The sequence below is a fragment of the Notechis scutatus genome, chromosome 3, assembly GCF_049901735.1.
Source record: "Notechis scutatus isolate UNSWTSFEM ecotype Mainland chromosome 3, rNotScu1.2, whole genome shotgun sequence".
Classification (NCBI taxonomy): domain Eukaryota; kingdom Metazoa; phylum Chordata; class Lepidosauria; order Squamata; family Elapidae; genus Notechis; species Notechis scutatus.
This window is the reverse complement of record NC_142011.1, coordinates 119,090,376-119,108,660: the sequence shown is the minus strand read 5'-3', so window position 1 is coordinate 119,108,660 and position 18,285 is coordinate 119,090,376. Positions and strand designations below refer to the sequence as shown.

Sequence of the window (18,285 nt, the reverse complement as noted above, 5' to 3'; positions counted from 1 at the left end):
ATGTATATATGCTGTTGTGAGAATAAATATCAGACAACCCCAAGATTCCCGCTGCATTTCTGCTTCCTGAGCCAGCCGCTCTTCTTCATCCCCTCAGATAGCCCTACTCCCCCCCGCCTCGATTTCCCACTGCAACCATTTGGAACGCAGGAGGGTCGCTAAAGAAGCTTTTGTCTTCTCCTGTCCCACTCTTTTAAACTTCTCTCTCCAGCCTTGGAAATTCTCTCCTGGGGACTCCATCCCAGCTCCAACCCTGCTTAGTTTCCATCCTAGACAAGCCCCGTCCCAGGTGCGCTCTGGGAATCCAAGGACTGGTTCTGCCCCCCCATCTCTGACTTGAGCAGAGCAGGCACTGGGGGGGGGGGGGACAGGGAGGGGGCAGAGTGGAGGGGCTCCTGGTTTTTTTGCCTGAGCTGGGTGAAGATCATCCTGGTGGGCCCAAAGGGTGGTCTTTCAGATTGCTTTAATGATTAACAGGACACTTCCCTGAACCCCCAACTCCCTCCAGTGGGGAGGACGGCGTCTTGCTGGGCCCGGGAGAGATAATGGCTGCGTTGCAGGGAAGAAACACCCCCCCTCCAAAAAAAGCACCTCGGGGAAACGTAAATGAATGAATAAACTCAAAGGGTCTTGGGACAAACCCCCCCCCCCCAGTAAATTGCACCAACAAAAGAGAGGTGACGGAAGAGCAGGGACCTTCAAGTTCAGAAACTCAGTTAAGCACAAGCTGCTACTTCTTCCCTCCCTTCTACCGGCCCATCAAAGTGCCTGGTGACTGCCCTTGGGGAGCTTCCATTGCCCAAAAGAAATGGTCTAATGGTGAGGGGACACGGGCAGTCACGCCTCGCCCCGAAGCGGCTGGGGACTCTGCCTTTGGGGAGCTTTCGGCGGCCGATAGAAGCGGCCTCGCAGCAAGGGGAGTGTGCGTGTACGCTCGCCCTGAGGCCACTTCTACCGGCCGATCGAAGTGGCTGGTGACTGCCCTTGGGGAGCTTCCATCGCCTAAAAGACACTGCCTAATGGCGAGGGGACACGGGCAGCCACGCCTCGCCCCAAAGCGGCTGGGGACTCTGCCTTCGGGGAGCTTTCGTCGGCCGATAGAAGCGGCCTCGCGGCAAGTGGAGTGTGCGCTCACCCAGAGGCCACTTTTACTGGCCAATCGAAGTGGTTGATGACTGGCCTTGGGGAGCTTCCATCGCCTGAAAGACACTGCCTAATGGCGAGGGGACATGGGCAGCCACGCCTCGCCCCAAAACAGCTGGGGACTCTGCCTTTGGGAAGCTTTCGTCGTCCGATAGAAACGGCCTCGTGGAGAGGTACGTGCACATGGGCTGGTCTAGGTGGGGGAGGAAATTAAGTCACCTCCGAAAAGACGGCCTAGCCGTTTTTTCAGGGGTCAAAAAAAAAAATAAGGCCCGGCCTTATTTTGTGAGAAACACGGTATGATATATGATATATAAAAAATTGGATATATCAATTCAGTTCAAAGACATTGAGAAGAAACAAAGCATGTATCAATGTATCCATCTAGGCAATTCATTAAGCATATATTGATATGTATTTTAAATTCTGCTGCATGGTTTCTCTTGCTCCGTTCATTCTGCAGAATTAGTAACTTCCCTTTAAATGAGGTAATAATTATTGTTGGACTAAGGTTTGAAGGCATCAAAACTAAACTGCTATATAAATCAACTTTTGGGTCTCTTCAATTTAGCCTATCTTAATGTTTTAATCAGAAAGACTGTCCAACATCAATCAATTTCAATCAATGACTGATTGAAATCAACATGTTTTTAACACATTAGAAGAGTTTTGTTTTTAAATTATATTGCAAACATTGGAGAAACAGTATTTCATAAATGAGAGAAATTCTCTAGAACTCTCCACCAAAAGAACATATTTAAGGAATGAAGCTTCCAAAAAGCCACATTTTTAAAAGTTTATGATCTCACTTCACAGATGCACGTTAGTTCGTATGAAATGTACCTGTTACACACAGGTGGTCCTCAACTATTTGTTCAGTGACCATTCAAAATATGATGACGTTGAATGGACTTATGACATCTGCCCGAACGTATGGCCAATAGTGTCCCCACCAGCACATAAACAAAATTGTGTGCTTGATGATCCATCCTTACAACTGACCATTCTCTCCCCCACTTATACCAAGGCCGCCCTCACACTGAAGGCACCCCATGTTCTGCTTAATGACTGCAACAAGAAAAGCAGAGATTGTGGTTGTTAAGCAAGACAATTATGTAAGCACCTCACTTAATGATTGCCATGATTTCTGACCTTACTGGGAAGGCTTTATTATGGTGATAAGTTGAGGACTTCCTGTATTTTAAAATCAGGTACACAATTTAAATTGCTATAAAGACTAATATCAAGAGCGCTAAGCCTATTTTTGTATTTTTAAATTTTGATTTTATCTTTGTTTACGTTGTACACTAAACTATTACTACAATCACACAATCACATGAAACTTATTTCTCTGCACACATGAGTATTTTGACAAACCCTGTTGTATAAAACAGTAATACATTAATTCAAACTGCTCCAAGTTATCCAATAATTCTAGTAAACTGCATATTCTCCTGTAAAAAGCATAATATTCCTACCTCTTTGCCTTCGTATGTAATCCATTATTTTGTGTTCACCCTCACCTGGAGCACTTGCATCAGATAAAATAACCTATCAATAGCAAATAGAAGCAATATAAGATATAAATTAAAATATTCAATATAGAATATCAGCATGAAAATTACTACTAATGCATATCTGGCACAATATTTTTTAAACTTTTGAGGACTTGAGTAATTTTTAAAAACAAAAACTGGAAGAACACTGATATTTATATTCTCAGAAATACAAATCACCTCAGATACACTCAGATCTAGAACCTCCGAGGGAGGAATGGAAAATTGGAGATATCTTGGTGAAGGCAGAGCTGATGCCCACAAGAAAGACTGAAGAACCAGTGACTCATTCTTTGGTACCTCCCCAGACAAGGAAAGGATGGGAGAGACTCATGTGCACCAGATGGCTGCTCCTTATGAGGAGATTGCAGGACAGCAGTCTTCTGTGGGTTTCAGAAGCAGGAGATGAAGCAATTAACTATCTTGCTTGCAACTGTGGCAGACCCTTTTAAAGTCTTTTAAAACAGGGGTTGCCAACCTTTTGGATCCCAAGGACCACCAAACTCATAATTTTAAATTCCACAGACCACTAATATGAATTTTGACGATGGCTTGCTGACGTTGGTGGGAAAGTCGGTCCCATATTCCAAAGCTGCAGTAGTCACAAGACTGGCCCTTTGGTCATCCCAGAACAGCTCCTCCAGTCCATGGCAGGCCGGTGCACCCGAGTGGAGGAGCAGCTGCTCTGGGATGACCAAAGGCCCAGTCCTGTGACTACTGCAGCTCTGGAATACGGGACCGAGTTTCCCACTGTCAACAAGCCACCCCAGGGCGGATTTCCCTCCTCTGCCGTTGGTTTTGGGTTCCTGCGGGCCATGTGGGCAGCGCAACCTTGTGTTCCTGTGCAGCCTGGATTAATTGCTTTGGGGGGGGGGGGCATTTCGCTGCGGACAACCAAAATTTTCTCGTGGACCACCGGTGGTCCCCAGCCCACCAGTTGGCGACCACTGTTTTAAAAGACATTAAAATCACAAGCTTTACTTTCTGGTCACTGTCAGAAATTGACTATTTTTTATTTATAAATTTGATTGGGCCCCCATCTGAGTGGGGTTACAATCATAAAATATGTATGTTATATATTTATTAATAATCTTTTTAAAAAATATTTTATTAATTTTCCAAAGTTTAAAAACATAAAATAAAATTATATGCATTGTTATCAACATCAAGACATCTTTTACATTTCCTTATTTTTCAATATATGATTACTTATTCCACTACCATTACATCTTACTCTTGTTACAAACCAATATATTTCATCTTATACTTCAATCTTTTGAAATAAACAGCCTTATAAAATTATATATGAAGGAAATTATGTACATATTCCTAAGACTGATATCTATGCTTCCTAAACTGGATATTAATAAAAAAAATCTTGACATTCTATTAGTGGATTGAAATGTCATTTGATAAAAACTTGCCGTTAAGTTTTTCCATCCTGGATCATTATTTAAACGATCAGCAATATAATAACGAAGACATTTAGCAAGATTGTCCATAAATTCTGTTCCCTACATAACAAGAACATAAAATAATGTTTGGGGACAAGATTGAGTAATTTTTAAAATAAACATATTTAATAAACACAAATATACACTAGCTTGAGTGGGTCAAAAAACCCAAAGTTTCCAAAGTTGTGAAATCATACTTTAAGAAAAATGAATCTTGCTGTAACCTGCCAAAAACTGTAGTGAGCATTTTAACCATAAAACAAAATTGATCTTAACTCTCTAACTTAAGAGGTATAGTGTTATTATGCTCTATTTGTATTGGCAGGATCGTTTTAAAATAGTTTAACAAATTTACATAAACACAATTTTTATGCATTTGAACATAGTAAGATTAGCTTAGTTAGCTCTGAACATCCATGACCATATACAGGGGCTCCTTTCCCATCTACTGGCCATCTTAGGTCCTTTAGAGACCTGTTCGCTTGGGTCAGGAGATCCCTTATTCTCCAAGCCTGCCTCCGTTTCTGAAAAATCAGCCATGTTGTCCCCTTTGTTCCTGGGCACAGGCAGTTTTGCCTACCCTGGGGCTCTGCTGCTGCAGCCTGATGATTCCTGACTGCTCGAGTATATGCTCAGCCGCAACTGAGTAGTGACTCTAGCCCCCAGACCAGGTGGGCTTTACAGGGTCTCCTTTTAGAGTATGCTCAGCCGCAACTGAGTAGTAACTCTCCTAAACTGCTTGGGACCCCCTTCTTTGGGAAGCGGCTCTGTATGCCTTGAGGGATGACCGCCTGCTTGTTTGGGGCTGTGGCAGCTTTCTTCTAAGCTTTTCCCCTGCGCTTTCCCCCTGCGGCCTCAGGATAGCCGAGCGCTAGCCCACCCACTCTTTTGGAGCCCTGGCAGCTTTCTTCTAAGTGCCAAACAGCTGTTTGGCGCTTCCCCGCTGTGCTACCATGCTGTGGCTTCCCCGCTTGCTTGTGGCTTCTGCCCGGCTCGCTATACTCACAGTTCGCTTTCTTTTGTGTTCTTTTGAATTGTTTTGGAATCCAAAGCGTGACTACATTTCCTTTTCTCTTGCACACTCTCTCCGTGTGTCTTCCTTGCATGAAGACTGAGTCAAAAACTGGGCATGCTCAGTAGGAGGCGGGACTAAGCTTTGACTGACTTCAAACAAGGAATCAGACACTACCCACACTTTGGATTCTCCAATAGTAAGGCTTTTATCAAATGGAACAATACAGAGAGAATAGCTGCAAGTACATTTAAAATTAACTATAAAATTATATTCATCTAGCCAGAAGACCCCATCACATCCATTTGGATAATGTGAGAAATCTAAGAGTTAAAACTATAATCAGTTTTTAAAATGATGGCTATTTTGGTCGACAAAAAAAACCCCTTCAAATTTCACAAAATCCTGTTTCCAGATTTATAAGTTATGTCACTGCTATTAAGTTATGACATTATCCATCAGAACGAGCACTGTGCAAACTTGAGTTTTGAGAGTAAAAAAATAGGTTCTTATTTTAGAAACTGAATTATGGAAAAACTTCTTTTCATCCTCTCTCCTCATACAAACTCAGCCCAAAGTTAAACTTGGGAATACTTTTCTCAAAAGCATTATTTTCTGTTGGATGACTTTGCCCTTCATGTTGTTCTTAGCAAACATATGGCAAGGGAAGGAGAGAAATGAACATAAGAATTTGAGTTATATTATGCACATTCAGTTGAGAGATAAGAGAAAAAACAGCACGTGCACTAAGAGATATATCTTTTGACATTTTACTCTTCCATTTATGTCTTGCTACAAGTTCCTACTTAGACTTCACACTGCAACTACTGCAATCAAAGTAGCATCCCGAACTCTAAGATTTTTTCCTAATTAGTTCTGTAATGTAGCATTTTAGGTGGCACCTTCACCCTCTGCAAATGCAAACAGCCTTTGCAAAAATAATTACTAGATCTTAACTGTAATCAGTCTCAGATGAATTAGAAACCCACAGCCAAGTGGTAGTTAAGCAACAAATAGACTGTGACCAAAACTATCTCTGGTCTCAGTTTGGGAGATAATAGTAGTTCTACTTACTGGAGTTATGCAATTGCTGTCAAATCTTTCCTTAATTTCCTCTGGAGGTAGAAAGCCACCTTTAAAAAAAACATGTAACAGAACTGAAGGCTAATCTAACAGATAAAATTATGAGATGAAACAACACAGACATATATTTTATATAATTAATTTTAACCCATAGCATTCACAAGTAAAACTGATGACCACCTACCATAATGGTTCTAATCCAATATAACTATTTATTCAATTAAAAATTCTTTACTATTTGGTGTATCTTCTCTCAAGAGAAGTTGTCGAAGGATTTCCAGTCATGGCATTTTAAGTGTAAATTATAATACATTTAACCAGAATCTTGTGAATTAAGATAAGACAGAAACTGTGCAACTCAATTAATCATGCATTTGCATGACTATTTTGCTCTATTACATAAAAGCAGGAAAGAACCCCATCTTCAAATTACTTATTAATGAAAAATGTTAGATCATCAATTTACCTTTCTCCATAATTTCTTGTCTAATTCTCTGTTTTTCTTCTGCACCCTCCATTCCTTCTTTTGATGCTCTGAATCTTCTGGATCTTTGTTGATTCATTTTTGCTCGGGGAGCCTAGAAAGGGAGTATTAGCATTAACAATTTAACTGACATTGCTCTTATTTTTTGTCTTCCTATTAAACTATGGTTTAGATTGCATCACTATATTCGAAAGTTTATATACAAATTACACAAACACATACATTCACACACAAGGAGCAATATTTATACTGTAGACTGCTGCACTATGAACAATTCTGGGAAGTTTTAAAGTGTTATTATACAATATTAATATTATTTATTTGATTCAGTTAAGTGAGAAAAATATATTTATTACTGATTTTCTCACATGCCATCTCCATAAATACATGTGCAATAATTAAATAGGCTTTCACTGTCCCTCAAAGTTTTGTAACGTATATCGAAGTACTGATATTGGCTAGTTAATATAAATGAAACAAACATTAAATCAATATTAAAATACCATTTTTATATGTCTACTTTGCAAAAAAATATTTTTGCTACGAAAGTCTCATACTGTTATTTAAAAAAACCCTGAATAAGTTAGCATTTTTAAAATATACTTACCACTCCATCTATTGCCATGTACAGAAGTCGCCTTGGTCTTACAATGTTGAATAGCCTGTCAATATACTCAAAAATTGCAACCATCATTTCATCTTCATTTTTGGGTGCTGGCCTGCAGTGTAAGGTATCACATTAATATTTCAGATACCACAAATGCTGACTCCTTATTTAAATAAAAATGCCACTCACTTGTCCTCAGGATGTGTACAAGGATGGATAATGCCATTCATATCCAAGTATAAATTATCAAATTCCACTTCATTGGGATTCGGCTTACTAGTGTCAACTGGAATTTTGATACCATTACATTCTTTAGCCTACAAACAATAAATGATAGATAATGTGTAGTATGGGACATGGTATACATTGTTTATAAAAGGAGCTTATTTAAAAGAAGGTAGCAATTGAATTGTTATTGACCCAGAGGAGATTAATAGCTAATATATTCTTCCTTGGAAAATACTCAATCAGTTGGTAAATGACAAGCTTCAGCATAAATAGACATTTTTATCTAGATTCATTTCAATTGACACAGAACTCTGAGATTACTCTGGGGAAGGTTATCATGTTAATATAGTATGTAAATACTCTCAGAACTATCAACAATATCTTCAAAGAAATAAAATTCACAAGGGAAGAAAACAACAACACGCTACCCTTCCTGGATATTCCTATCAGCACAGGCAACAGTGGCAAATTAGAAATACAAGGGTATTGTAAAACCAGACATACCACTCAAGTGCTCCACTACAAAAACAAAACAAAACCTAACCTTCTACAAGAGAAACTTTGTAAGAACACTATTTAGATGAGCATGAACATACTGCAACAACCCTGAACACCAGGATAAGAAAAAAAGATAATGTACACATCTTCCAACAAATGAATACCAATACAACTTTATCAAAAAGTGCCTGACCACTCAACTCACTACAGCACAATCAACATAAGCTGTGAAAAGGATAATACGACCAAAATAAAATATAATGAAGAATGGTTGCACAAATTGGGTATGTCTGGTCTAGAAGACATGATACCGATGTTCCAATATTTAAGGAGCTGCCACAAAGATGAGGGGATCAATCTATTTTTCAAAGCTCCAGAAAACAAGACTAATCTTGCTGGAAACTAATCAAGGAGAGAAGCAACCTAGAACTAATGAGAAATTTCCTAATGGTGAGAACAACCAACCATGGAATAGCTTCCGTTCAGAAGTTGTGTGTGCCCTCATTCAATAGTAGTAACTGTGAGAGAGATCTAGGAGTCCTAATGGACAATAACTTAATTACGATCCAGCAGTGTGCTCCAGCTGTCAAAAAAGCCAACACAGTTCTAGGCTTCATTAACAGAGGGACAAAATCAAGACCACCACTTTATAATGCCTTGGTAAGGCCACACTTGGAATACTGCATCCAGTTTTGGTCACCACAATGTAAAAAAGATGTTAAAGACTAAAAAGAGTGCAGAGAAGAGCAACACAGATGATTAGGGGACTGGGGGCTAAAACATATAAAGAACAATTGCTGGAATTGGGTGTGTCTGGTTTAATGAAAAGAAGGACTGGGGTGACATGATAGCAGTGTTCCAGTATCTCTGGAAGAGGGAGTCAAGAAGAAGAAGAGGGAGTCAAGTTATTCTCCAAAGCACCTGAGGGCAGAATGGGCGTTGGTAGAAGTTACCCTGAACACCCTTTCTATCTATGCTGCGAGAGAGCCCAGGATGGGTTGACGCCTTCCTATGACATCATAGCTGAGTCTGTACTAAGATATAAAAGCCAGCCCCCAGGAGAGACCCCAGCTTTGGCGAAGATACTTGACAGACTGAAACGTGTCTCTGAAAGTCCAAAATAAATACAGAAATATGTCTTACTCTCTCCGGACGAATCAAGGGAGGGGCTGGGCTCTCTCGCAGCATAGATAGAAACGGTAACTTCACGGTAACTTCTACCAACGCCCATTCTCCTCCATGCTGCATCGAGAGCCCAGGATAGGACAGACCAAAGCTTGCATGTCCACGGGCGGGTCCTCGTCTGGCTCATCACATCAACTGTGGAACCACTTGTTGAAGCACCTGTCTGCTGAAGGCTGCAGTCACCGAGGCAAAAGCATCCAGACGGTAGTGTCTGATGAAAGGAGACAGGGATGTCCATGTGGCCGCACGACAAATCTCCTCCAAGGATGCTTGGGTCGCCCAGGCAGCAGAAGTGGCCACACTTCTGGTAGAGTGCGCCGTCAGACCACGGGGAACCGGAAGGGCCGCAGCTTTGTAGGCCTGCTCAATGCAAGACCTGACCCACCTGCTAATAGTAGGAGAAGAGGCCTTGTGCCCCAAGTGAGAAGGGAAAAAGGAAACAAACATGGCTTCCGACTTCCTGAAGGAGGAAGTGCGCTTAATGTATATTCTAAGAGCCCTTCTTACATCTAGCGTGTGCCACTGCCGCTCTAAGTCATGGTGCGGGAGGACAGAAGTCAGGCAAAACAATGTCCTGGGACCTGTGAAACCAGGTGTTAACCTTCGGAATAAATGAGGGGTCCAGACGAAAAACAACCCTATCATCGTGAAAGAAACAAAGGTCCTGTCTGATGGAAAGAACAGCAAGCTCGGAAACCCTCCTGGCAGAAGTGATGGCAACAAGGAACACTACCTTCAGAGTCAGGAAACGGAGAGACACTGTTCTAAGGGGTTCAAAGGGGGGCTTTGTAAGGGCATTAAGGACCAAATGAAGGTCCCAGGAAGGATACCTGTGAACAACCGGAGGGTGCAGGTTGGAAGCCCCTTTCAAAAACCTCCTGACTGAAGTGTGATGGGATAAGGAAGGAAGCGAACCCCATGAAAGGACTGAGGAGAGGGCCGCAACCTGCCTGCGTAAGGTGTTGGGGGACAAACCTTTCTCCAGCCCATGGTGAAGGAAGCTAAGAACTTCTGCCAACTGGGCTGAAGCAGGAGAAAGACCCTCCCTGAGGCACCATCGGGAAAAAGCCTTCCAGGTGGCATCATAGATGCACCTTGTAGAAGGTTTGTGAGAAGCCAGGATAGTGAGAATGACCCCTTCTGGAAGATCAGCCTCCTCTAGCCGCTGCTGCTCAAGTGCCACACGGTCAACTTAAACCACTGGGGCTCTGGATGGAGCAGGGCCCCCTGGTGAAGGGAGATTAGATGGGCAGGGATCCTCCAAGGAGAAGCCACTGATAGGTTGACCAGGTCTGCAAACCAGGGTCTCCTTGGCCAATAGGGTGCCAGGAGGAGCTCCGCACATTCCTCCAACCGCTTCCGAATTATTGCCGGAATGATGGGAAGCAGGGGAAAGGCATAGAGGAGACCCTTGGGCCATCTGCACCGAAGAGCATTGGTCCCCTCCGCTCCCTGGTAAGGAAACCTGGTGAAGAATCTGGTGACTTGGGTGTTTTGAGGAGTGGAGAAAAGATCCACCTCCGGTGTTCGAATCTGAGGGAAAGATCCCTGAATAGAGACGGAGGAATGGACCATTCTGCCTGGTTGACTAGGCTTCCTGCTGAGCCAGTCGGCCTGGGAGTTGCCGACCCTGGAGATGCGGTCCTCCGAGATCGATAACAGGTGTTTCTCTGGCCATAACCCCAACCATAGAGCCTCTCTCATGAGGGCTTTGGACCTCGTCCCCCCTTGTCGGTTGACATGAGCCTTTGCGGCCATGTTGTCCGTAAGGACTAGAACATGAGAGCCGGTCACTGATTGCCTGAAATGCTTGAGAGCTCGAGCCAATTTATGGGAAGGGTCTGTTCGGATCTGGACCAAACGCCCTGAGCTATCTGGCCCTGCATATGGGAACCCCAACCCAGGAGGCTGGCATCGGTGGTTATCACTAGCCTGTCTGGGTCCCTGAATAGGAGTCCCCTCCAGATAGATGGGGAATGCCACCAATTGAGAGATCTCAGGATTTGTGGTGGGAGTGAGACCTTGATGGATGAGTGGCTGGTTCCTACTCGTTGGTAGGGAAGCAGGAACCATTGGAGAGCTCGGGAGTGGAGCCGACCCACGGGATGATGCCAATACAGGAAACCATCTCCCCCAGAAGTCTGGACAGCAGCAACAGGGGGACAATTTGATGTTGTTGGATCTGGCTGATGATCTCTGCAAGGCTCTTTCCATGAGCTGGGGACAGGAAAACCTGGCACGACATGGTATCGATGGCTGCTCCCAAGTGTTGCAATTTGGTTGTAGGAGAGAGCTGGCTCTTTTTGGTGTTGATGGAAAATCCGTGGCTCTGGAGACATGACAGGGTAATTTGCAGATCCCGATGGGTCGCAAGGATGGAAGAGGAAAGAATCAAAATGTTGTCCAAGTAGCATTGGATCCTCACTGGAATAGAACACAGAGATGCCACCAATGCTGCCAGAACCTTTGTGAAGACCCTTGGAGCCGATGAGAGGCCGAAGGGAAGTGCTCGATACTGGTAATGGGTATTCTGATAACAGAAATGGAGAAACTGGCGATGATGAGGCCAAATTGGGAGGTGGAGGTAAGCCTCAGTGAGATCAATGGAAGAGAGGAGGTCGCCCTCCCGAACGCTCTCTAAAATAGAATGCAGAGTCTGCATTTTAAATTGCCTGCATTTTACAAATTGGTTGAGAAATTTTAGATCAAGTACGGCTCACCACCCCCCTGAGGCATTGGGAACAATGAAAAGGTGAGAGTAAAGTCCACGTCCCTGTTGAGATGGGGGAACAGGTTGAATAGCCCTGATTTCAAGAAGGTGCTGAATGCCCTGATTCATGAGGGCTTGCCTGGAAATGTCCCGAGACACAGGACAGATCAAAAAATTTTGGGGGCAGTGGGGTTAGGAAGTCCAATTGTAACCCTGACCTAATAGTGCTGAGCACCCAGGCGTCTGTTGTTGACTCCTCCCATTTGGAGGCAAAGGCAAGGCGACCTCCAATGGGTGGGGAGAACGAGGGATTACTTAGAGCAACGGAAGGAATGACCTCCTCCCCCCGAAAGGGCCGTTTTCCAGTAGAAGGTTGTTGCCTGCCAGATGTTTCCGCCCGTTGGTCTTGGCGTTGGGAGTATGGCCTGTGAGAGTGGGGGAAGCGAGATGAGGTCTCCACTCGGAAGGCAGGAGGGCGATAAGGAGCAGGGCGATAGTCGGCTTTCTTCCCAGAGGAAGAGAAAATTTTACGTTTATCTCTGGTTTCGATGAGATAAGGTTCCAGAGCATCGCCAAAAAGCTTATCGTCTGCAAATGGAACTGAAGCCAGCTTCCATTTTCGGCGTGACTCCGCATGCCAATTTCGGAGCCATAAAAGTCTTCTTGCTGCTACAGAAGATGCCATGGCCTTGGATGCAAATTTGGCAGAATTGAGAGTGGCATCCGTAGTGAATTCCGCCGCTGCAATAATCTTCTTAAGGTCTTGGTGAGACCGAAGGTCAGAAACAAGCAATCTATTCTGGAGTTGGCGCAGCCACTGTATGGATGCCCTGGTGAAGAAGGATGGTGCTGTTGAAGCCCGAACAGCCCAAGCAGCAGCCTGGTGATTGCGCTTGCGGGTCTGTTCGGGACGTTTATCATCCGGTTTCAGGATATCTTCTGGCTCTGTGGGAGTGCCAGAAGATGAGAACGAAGCCAGAACCAGAATGTCAACAGAAGGCACTGCCAGGGCATTGTCCAGAGCTGCGCTGACATTGTAGAAACGCTTATCTAGAGAAGATGGGCGAGGACCTGCCGAAGGAGAAGCGCACTGCTCCTTGACCATGTCCAGGAACAAAATGGGAGAAGGCAAAACCTCTGCATGCACTACAGGCTTGGAGAAGAGCAAATCCCCTTGGCTAAAGGGATTTCCTTGTGGCTCGGGAGCCACTTCCTCTGGCAACAGCTTGGCAGTGACCAAGGCCTTGCTGAGTAATGGTCTGAAGAAAGTAGGTTTGAAGACCAATGCAGAGGATGTCTGCTCTGGGCAAGAATCCTCTTCCTCTGAAAGATTTTGGTCAAAAATCTCACCCTCTTCACACTCTGAATGAGAAGAGTAACTGTGTTCAGATGGTGAAGCCCTTCCGTCCTCATCAACCTCCTCCCATTCTGGTAGAGAAGAATGGACCCTGAGGTCCTGAGGCCTGTGTAAATCAGGATGATGAGGCAAGGAACCTATAGATTGAGAAGGGAGAAGGGCCTGAACCCTTTCCAGAGGTTGAAGAATTTGCTTGAAGCCTTCAGCCAATCCCTGCCTAATGGCTGATGAGACTACATCTTGGATATCCCTTGGTCTATGCTCAAAGGAAGAGGCAGAAGGCCAAAGGCCCGCTTCTGTGGGAGTGAAGGTGGCTTCAGGCCTAGATTGAGGAGAGGTTCGAGGCCTGGAGGGAGGGGGAGGAGCATAGGGCACAGAAGCCTGTTGGAAATAAGGCCCAGATTTGCTTAAATCCTGAGGATCTGACTGTACAGCAAGAGCCTCAGGAGACCAGGATGGAGGATGGAAAGGCTCATAGATAACTTCTCCTCCCCGGGAGGGCTTGGTTGGGGTCCACGAGTATCACCTGAAACATGCTGTAGTTGCACTCCCTTGTTGAATAGTTCTCTCTAGAGCTGCATGTCTGCGCTTCTCTGCCCTCAATTCAGCCTGAGTTGCCTTCTTAGGGGCTAGAGCCTTAGCTTTGATTTTAGCAGCCACCTCCCTCTGGATTGATTGGGTACGTTGCCTACGTCTTTTTCTCCTATTGGGCTTAAGAGACTGTTCCATTGGGGGAGAAAGCTCTGCCAGAGCCTTATCTTGCTCCATTTGTAACATAAAGGCTCTTGCTAGAAATTTTTCTATTAAGCCCCTTAGGGTATAAATGGCCCCCAGGCTTACAAAATGGCCATTCACCTCGTGGTGGAAGGCTTGAATCCAAGATGGCCACTGACTACAGGAAAACAGGCTCCAAGATTTAAGTATCGCTCCTTAGACTATACAGAGCCCTGAGCGAAGTCAGCAAGGGAAAAACACAGCAACCAGCTACACGATCAGCTGGCTGGAGCTCTTATCAGTTTGCCAATCGTGTTTACGATCGCTCCAAACTGCAGGCGTGGGGGAGGTCTGCAGACGCTGCCCAGCTTGCCTGCACAGAGCTCTGTAAAGCTGCTCCCAATGTTGCAGGGGAGGGAGGGAGGGAGGGAGAGCACCTTGCTCTCCTGGAAGAGCAACTGCCCAGATCCCTGGGAGCTGCTTGAAGAGAGGAAAAAAAGTACTGAAGACCGCTGTGATTGCTATCTAACAGAACGCTTTTAGAGACACAGCTACTATCTGAAAGGAGCTGAGTCAAAAGCTGGGGTCTCTCCCGGGGGCTGGCTTTTATATCTTAGTACAGACTCAGCTATGACGTCAAAGGGAGCCAACCCATCCTGGGCTCTCGATGCAGCATGGAGGAGAACAAGAAGCAATAGATGGAAACTAACCAAGGAGAAAAGCAACCTAGAACTAAGAAGAAATTTCCTTACAGTTAGAACAATTAACCAATGGAACAATTAGCCTTGAGAAGTTGTGAATTCTCCAAGATTGGAAGTTTTTAAGAAGAGATTGGATAACTATTTGTCTGAAATAGTACAGGGTTTTACTGCAGGGGGTTGGGTTAGAAGACCTCCATGGTCCCTTCCAACTCTGTTATCCTATTCTATGTTCTATATCAAGGGTCTTCAAACTTGGCAAGTTTAAGACTTGTGGACTTCAACTCCCAGAATTCCTGAGCTAAAATGACTGCAGAGAGAGATTCTGGGAGTTGAAATCCACAAGTCTTAAAGCTGTCAAGTTTGAAGACCCCTGTTCTATATTGTGATAGACCAAAATATCTCCGAAACCAGCAGACTACTACTATCACATGGCATCACCACAGCACACAAACCAACTAAAGCCCTCCAAAACATCTCAAATATACCAAGACCCAGCAGCCCAGAATAAAAACAATAAGTCACCTACAACATTCAGTACAAGGACTGTAACAATTAATACAGGCAGAAGACTAGCGCATGTACATTCATGAAGACTAAGCAGCAATCAGAAGACATTGAAAACTCCTTAATCTCACAACATATGGACAGGCTTAACCATAGTTTCAAGTGGGAAACTAAGCATCCTACACCAAGCCAATACCCAGATAAGCAGAGATTAACACCGATTAATATTAGGCCAACAATTAAATAGTAAACAATACACCAATCAAGGAACTACCAACTCAGACAAATAAGCTAACAGTAAAGAACAAACTTATCAGTGCAGTATTAGTGTAGTGTCGAGGATTTTCCGTTCAATGTGTGAAGGCTGAAGGATGTGTGTTTGTGTTTATTTTCATGGTCATGGTCATGATGTGCACTGAAGATGGTGTTTGATTTCGTTGTACGAGATGCAATGACAATAGAAGTAAACTAAACTAATCAAGGAACTATCAAGAAAACTCCCATCAATACTGACAGGACAAACCACTAGTACAGTGGTGGTTAACCTTTTGGGCTCCTGTGCCAAAAAACTGTGCACGCGCTCACGTGCCAGCATGCAGAAGGCAATGCACGCACTCCCCCGCCCCTGCACACGCAATCCCCTCCACCCCCTCCTGCCACCCCCTCACCTGCACTGCGCCTCCCAGCTGATTTTCAACTGGTTTGAGGCCTTTGTTGGCCTCCCAGAAGCTTGAGGAAAACTTCTGCAGCCTTTTGCAGGCCAAAAAATGGGCCCATTTCGTCACTTCTGGTATTTCCGGAAATACAGGAAGTGATGTAATGGGCCTATTTTTCATCCTGCAAAGGCTTTCCTCAAGCCTCTGGGAGGCCAAAAAAGGCCTCAAGCAGGTCGAAAATCAGCTGGGAGGCACAGGCATGCACAGTGAGGTAAGTCTGCCTGCAGCTCCCGTGCCGGCACAAATGGCTCTGCGTGCCACCACGCACGCCACAGGTTCACCATCACAGCACTACATAAAAGGAGAGCAAATACCACTCCCTTCTTGCATTAATTATGTTACATAGTTTGGTAATGAAAGAAAACAACCAAATTTAAAGAGCATTAAGGACCCCATATTTTTGAAAAAGGACATCCATTAAAACAGTACATGCTTTCCTCTAATTCAAATATTTCCTTAACCCTGTTTTTAGTTTCTAGAAGCTCACACCCCTTTGAAATAGCTAGAAATGAAAGATGTTGATAAAATGAAATATGCAGTGATCTCCTCAGACCCATAACTTATTTAAAGCTTCACTGGTAGCTTTCCTACATATGGTAGATGTTTCTATTTCAGCTGATAAGAGATAGTTTTTAATATTGTACAAGTGTCACAGTCTGCTCAGTTTGGCACATTAAAAATCAGTAGCATTGTCTACTAGAACACTGTAAAGTATAAACCAAATTTGTCCAAACACCAGTAGTTTCAGTTGGTAGAAATACTGATGGACAAGTTCATTTATTCTTAGGCAGTGATATTTTCAGAGAGTCTCGCCTAGTCGCAGAACCCAAATTATTAGCATGTTAATAACTGACAGTTTTGATGGAATCAAGGCCATGATGCATTTTTCCCTATTTATGATTACTCAACATTTTTATTGTTTTAATCCCAGTTATATATTATATTATAGCACAAAATCAAGCAAGTGAAAGACAGCTGCACCTATTTCTATTCATATATTTGTACAAGACTGATTTTCCTTAATACGATCAAGCTATTTACCTTCAACTTTGCATGATTTTTAAACTAACATACTGGCACAAATATGAAGCAACGATTTTAAAAACAGATATCATACAAATGATGCACTTCTATGCTGTAATATCAGGATGTTTGATGCAAGCATAAATTGCATCATCTGTGCTATGACACCAAGATGCACATACCGGCATTATCCTTTACCACTTCATTGTCTTCCCTATGGATACCTATACATATTTGACTTTTTTGATGGGGGAAGAATACTTTCTACCATGTTGAATCTTCTGTAGGATTTTCATGTTTTATTCACCAATCAAGTTCATGATATTTTCATATATAATAGCAGCATGTGACTATGAAATTCTTATAAATCAAAGATGTAAAGTAACTGTAAGTCTCAGTCATTCGTGTGTATTACCACTGTTCTTACATTAAAATCTCTACAGTATTTACTGTATATCCCAATTTGCAAACCAATTTATACAAAATGAGTCTTTGATATTAATAGAGGTAGTTCTCAACTTATTAGTTCATTTAGTGACTGTTCAAAGTTACAACAACCCTGGAAAAAGTGACTTATGATACTTTTTCACACTTACGACTATTGCAGCATCCCATGGTCACATGATCAAAATTGATGCTTGGCAACTGGTTCACATTTATGATGTTGCAGTGTCCCAGGGTCATGTGATCAGCTTTTGTGACCATATTTTCAGAATGTTTTTTAGTGTACAATTGAAATCTGACTTAAAGCTATTTTTCCATGTTCTGTAATCTGTGGCAATATGGAAGGCTTATGTTTGTTTAGTACTTGAAGAGTGCTAATCATGTTTTTCTCAATAGTGATATTTTTTTTCAAGGCTTAACAGAGTTCTTCCAATCTTTTCAAACAGAATTTATTTCATAGTCTGTTTTCAAATTGTATGAATAATTAATCACCAACATAAAGAAGGTAAATGCATTTTTAGATTGTATCAACATTAGCATACTTTCTAAATCATACCAAAGGTCCCACTAAATTGCCCCTGTATACTGAATATAATTCAGAGATTCATATTTTAAGGATTCTAAGAAATTAGGATAGATACAAATACTGGTAAAAATAACCAGACTATGAAATATATCTGAAAAGACTGAAAAAACTCTGTTAAGCCTTGAAAAAATCACTATTGAGAAAAGCATGGCACTCCGTGTACAAAAAAATTACCCCTTCTATATTGCCAGATTACAGAGCATGAAAAAATATCTTTGTCAGATATCAATTACACACTAAGAAAAACATTCTAACAATAAGATCAGACTAGTAGTGGAGA

At 43.0% G+C, this 18,285-nt stretch overlaps 1 protein-coding gene across 1 annotated transcript in view; it reads right to left on the bottom strand.

Annotated features, from left to right (window-relative positions):
• The window catches only part of XRN2 (5'-3' exoribonuclease 2), a 75,458-nt gene that overhangs the window by 56,174 nt on the left and 999 nt on the right, over positions 1-18,285 (bottom strand). Inside the window, exons 2-7 of the mRNA XM_026672532.2 lie at positions 7,529-7,656; positions 7,340-7,451; positions 6,715-6,826; positions 6,240-6,298; positions 4,124-4,213; positions 2,622-2,694 (exon numbers count right to left, since the gene is read on the bottom strand). Coding sequence (XP_026528317.1) covers positions 2,622-2,694; positions 4,124-4,213; positions 6,240-6,298; positions 6,715-6,826; positions 7,340-7,451; positions 7,529-7,656 — 574 coding nt within the window. The remainder of the gene's footprint in view (positions 1-2,621; positions 2,695-4,123; positions 4,214-6,239; positions 6,299-6,714; positions 6,827-7,339; positions 7,452-7,528; positions 7,657-18,285) is intronic.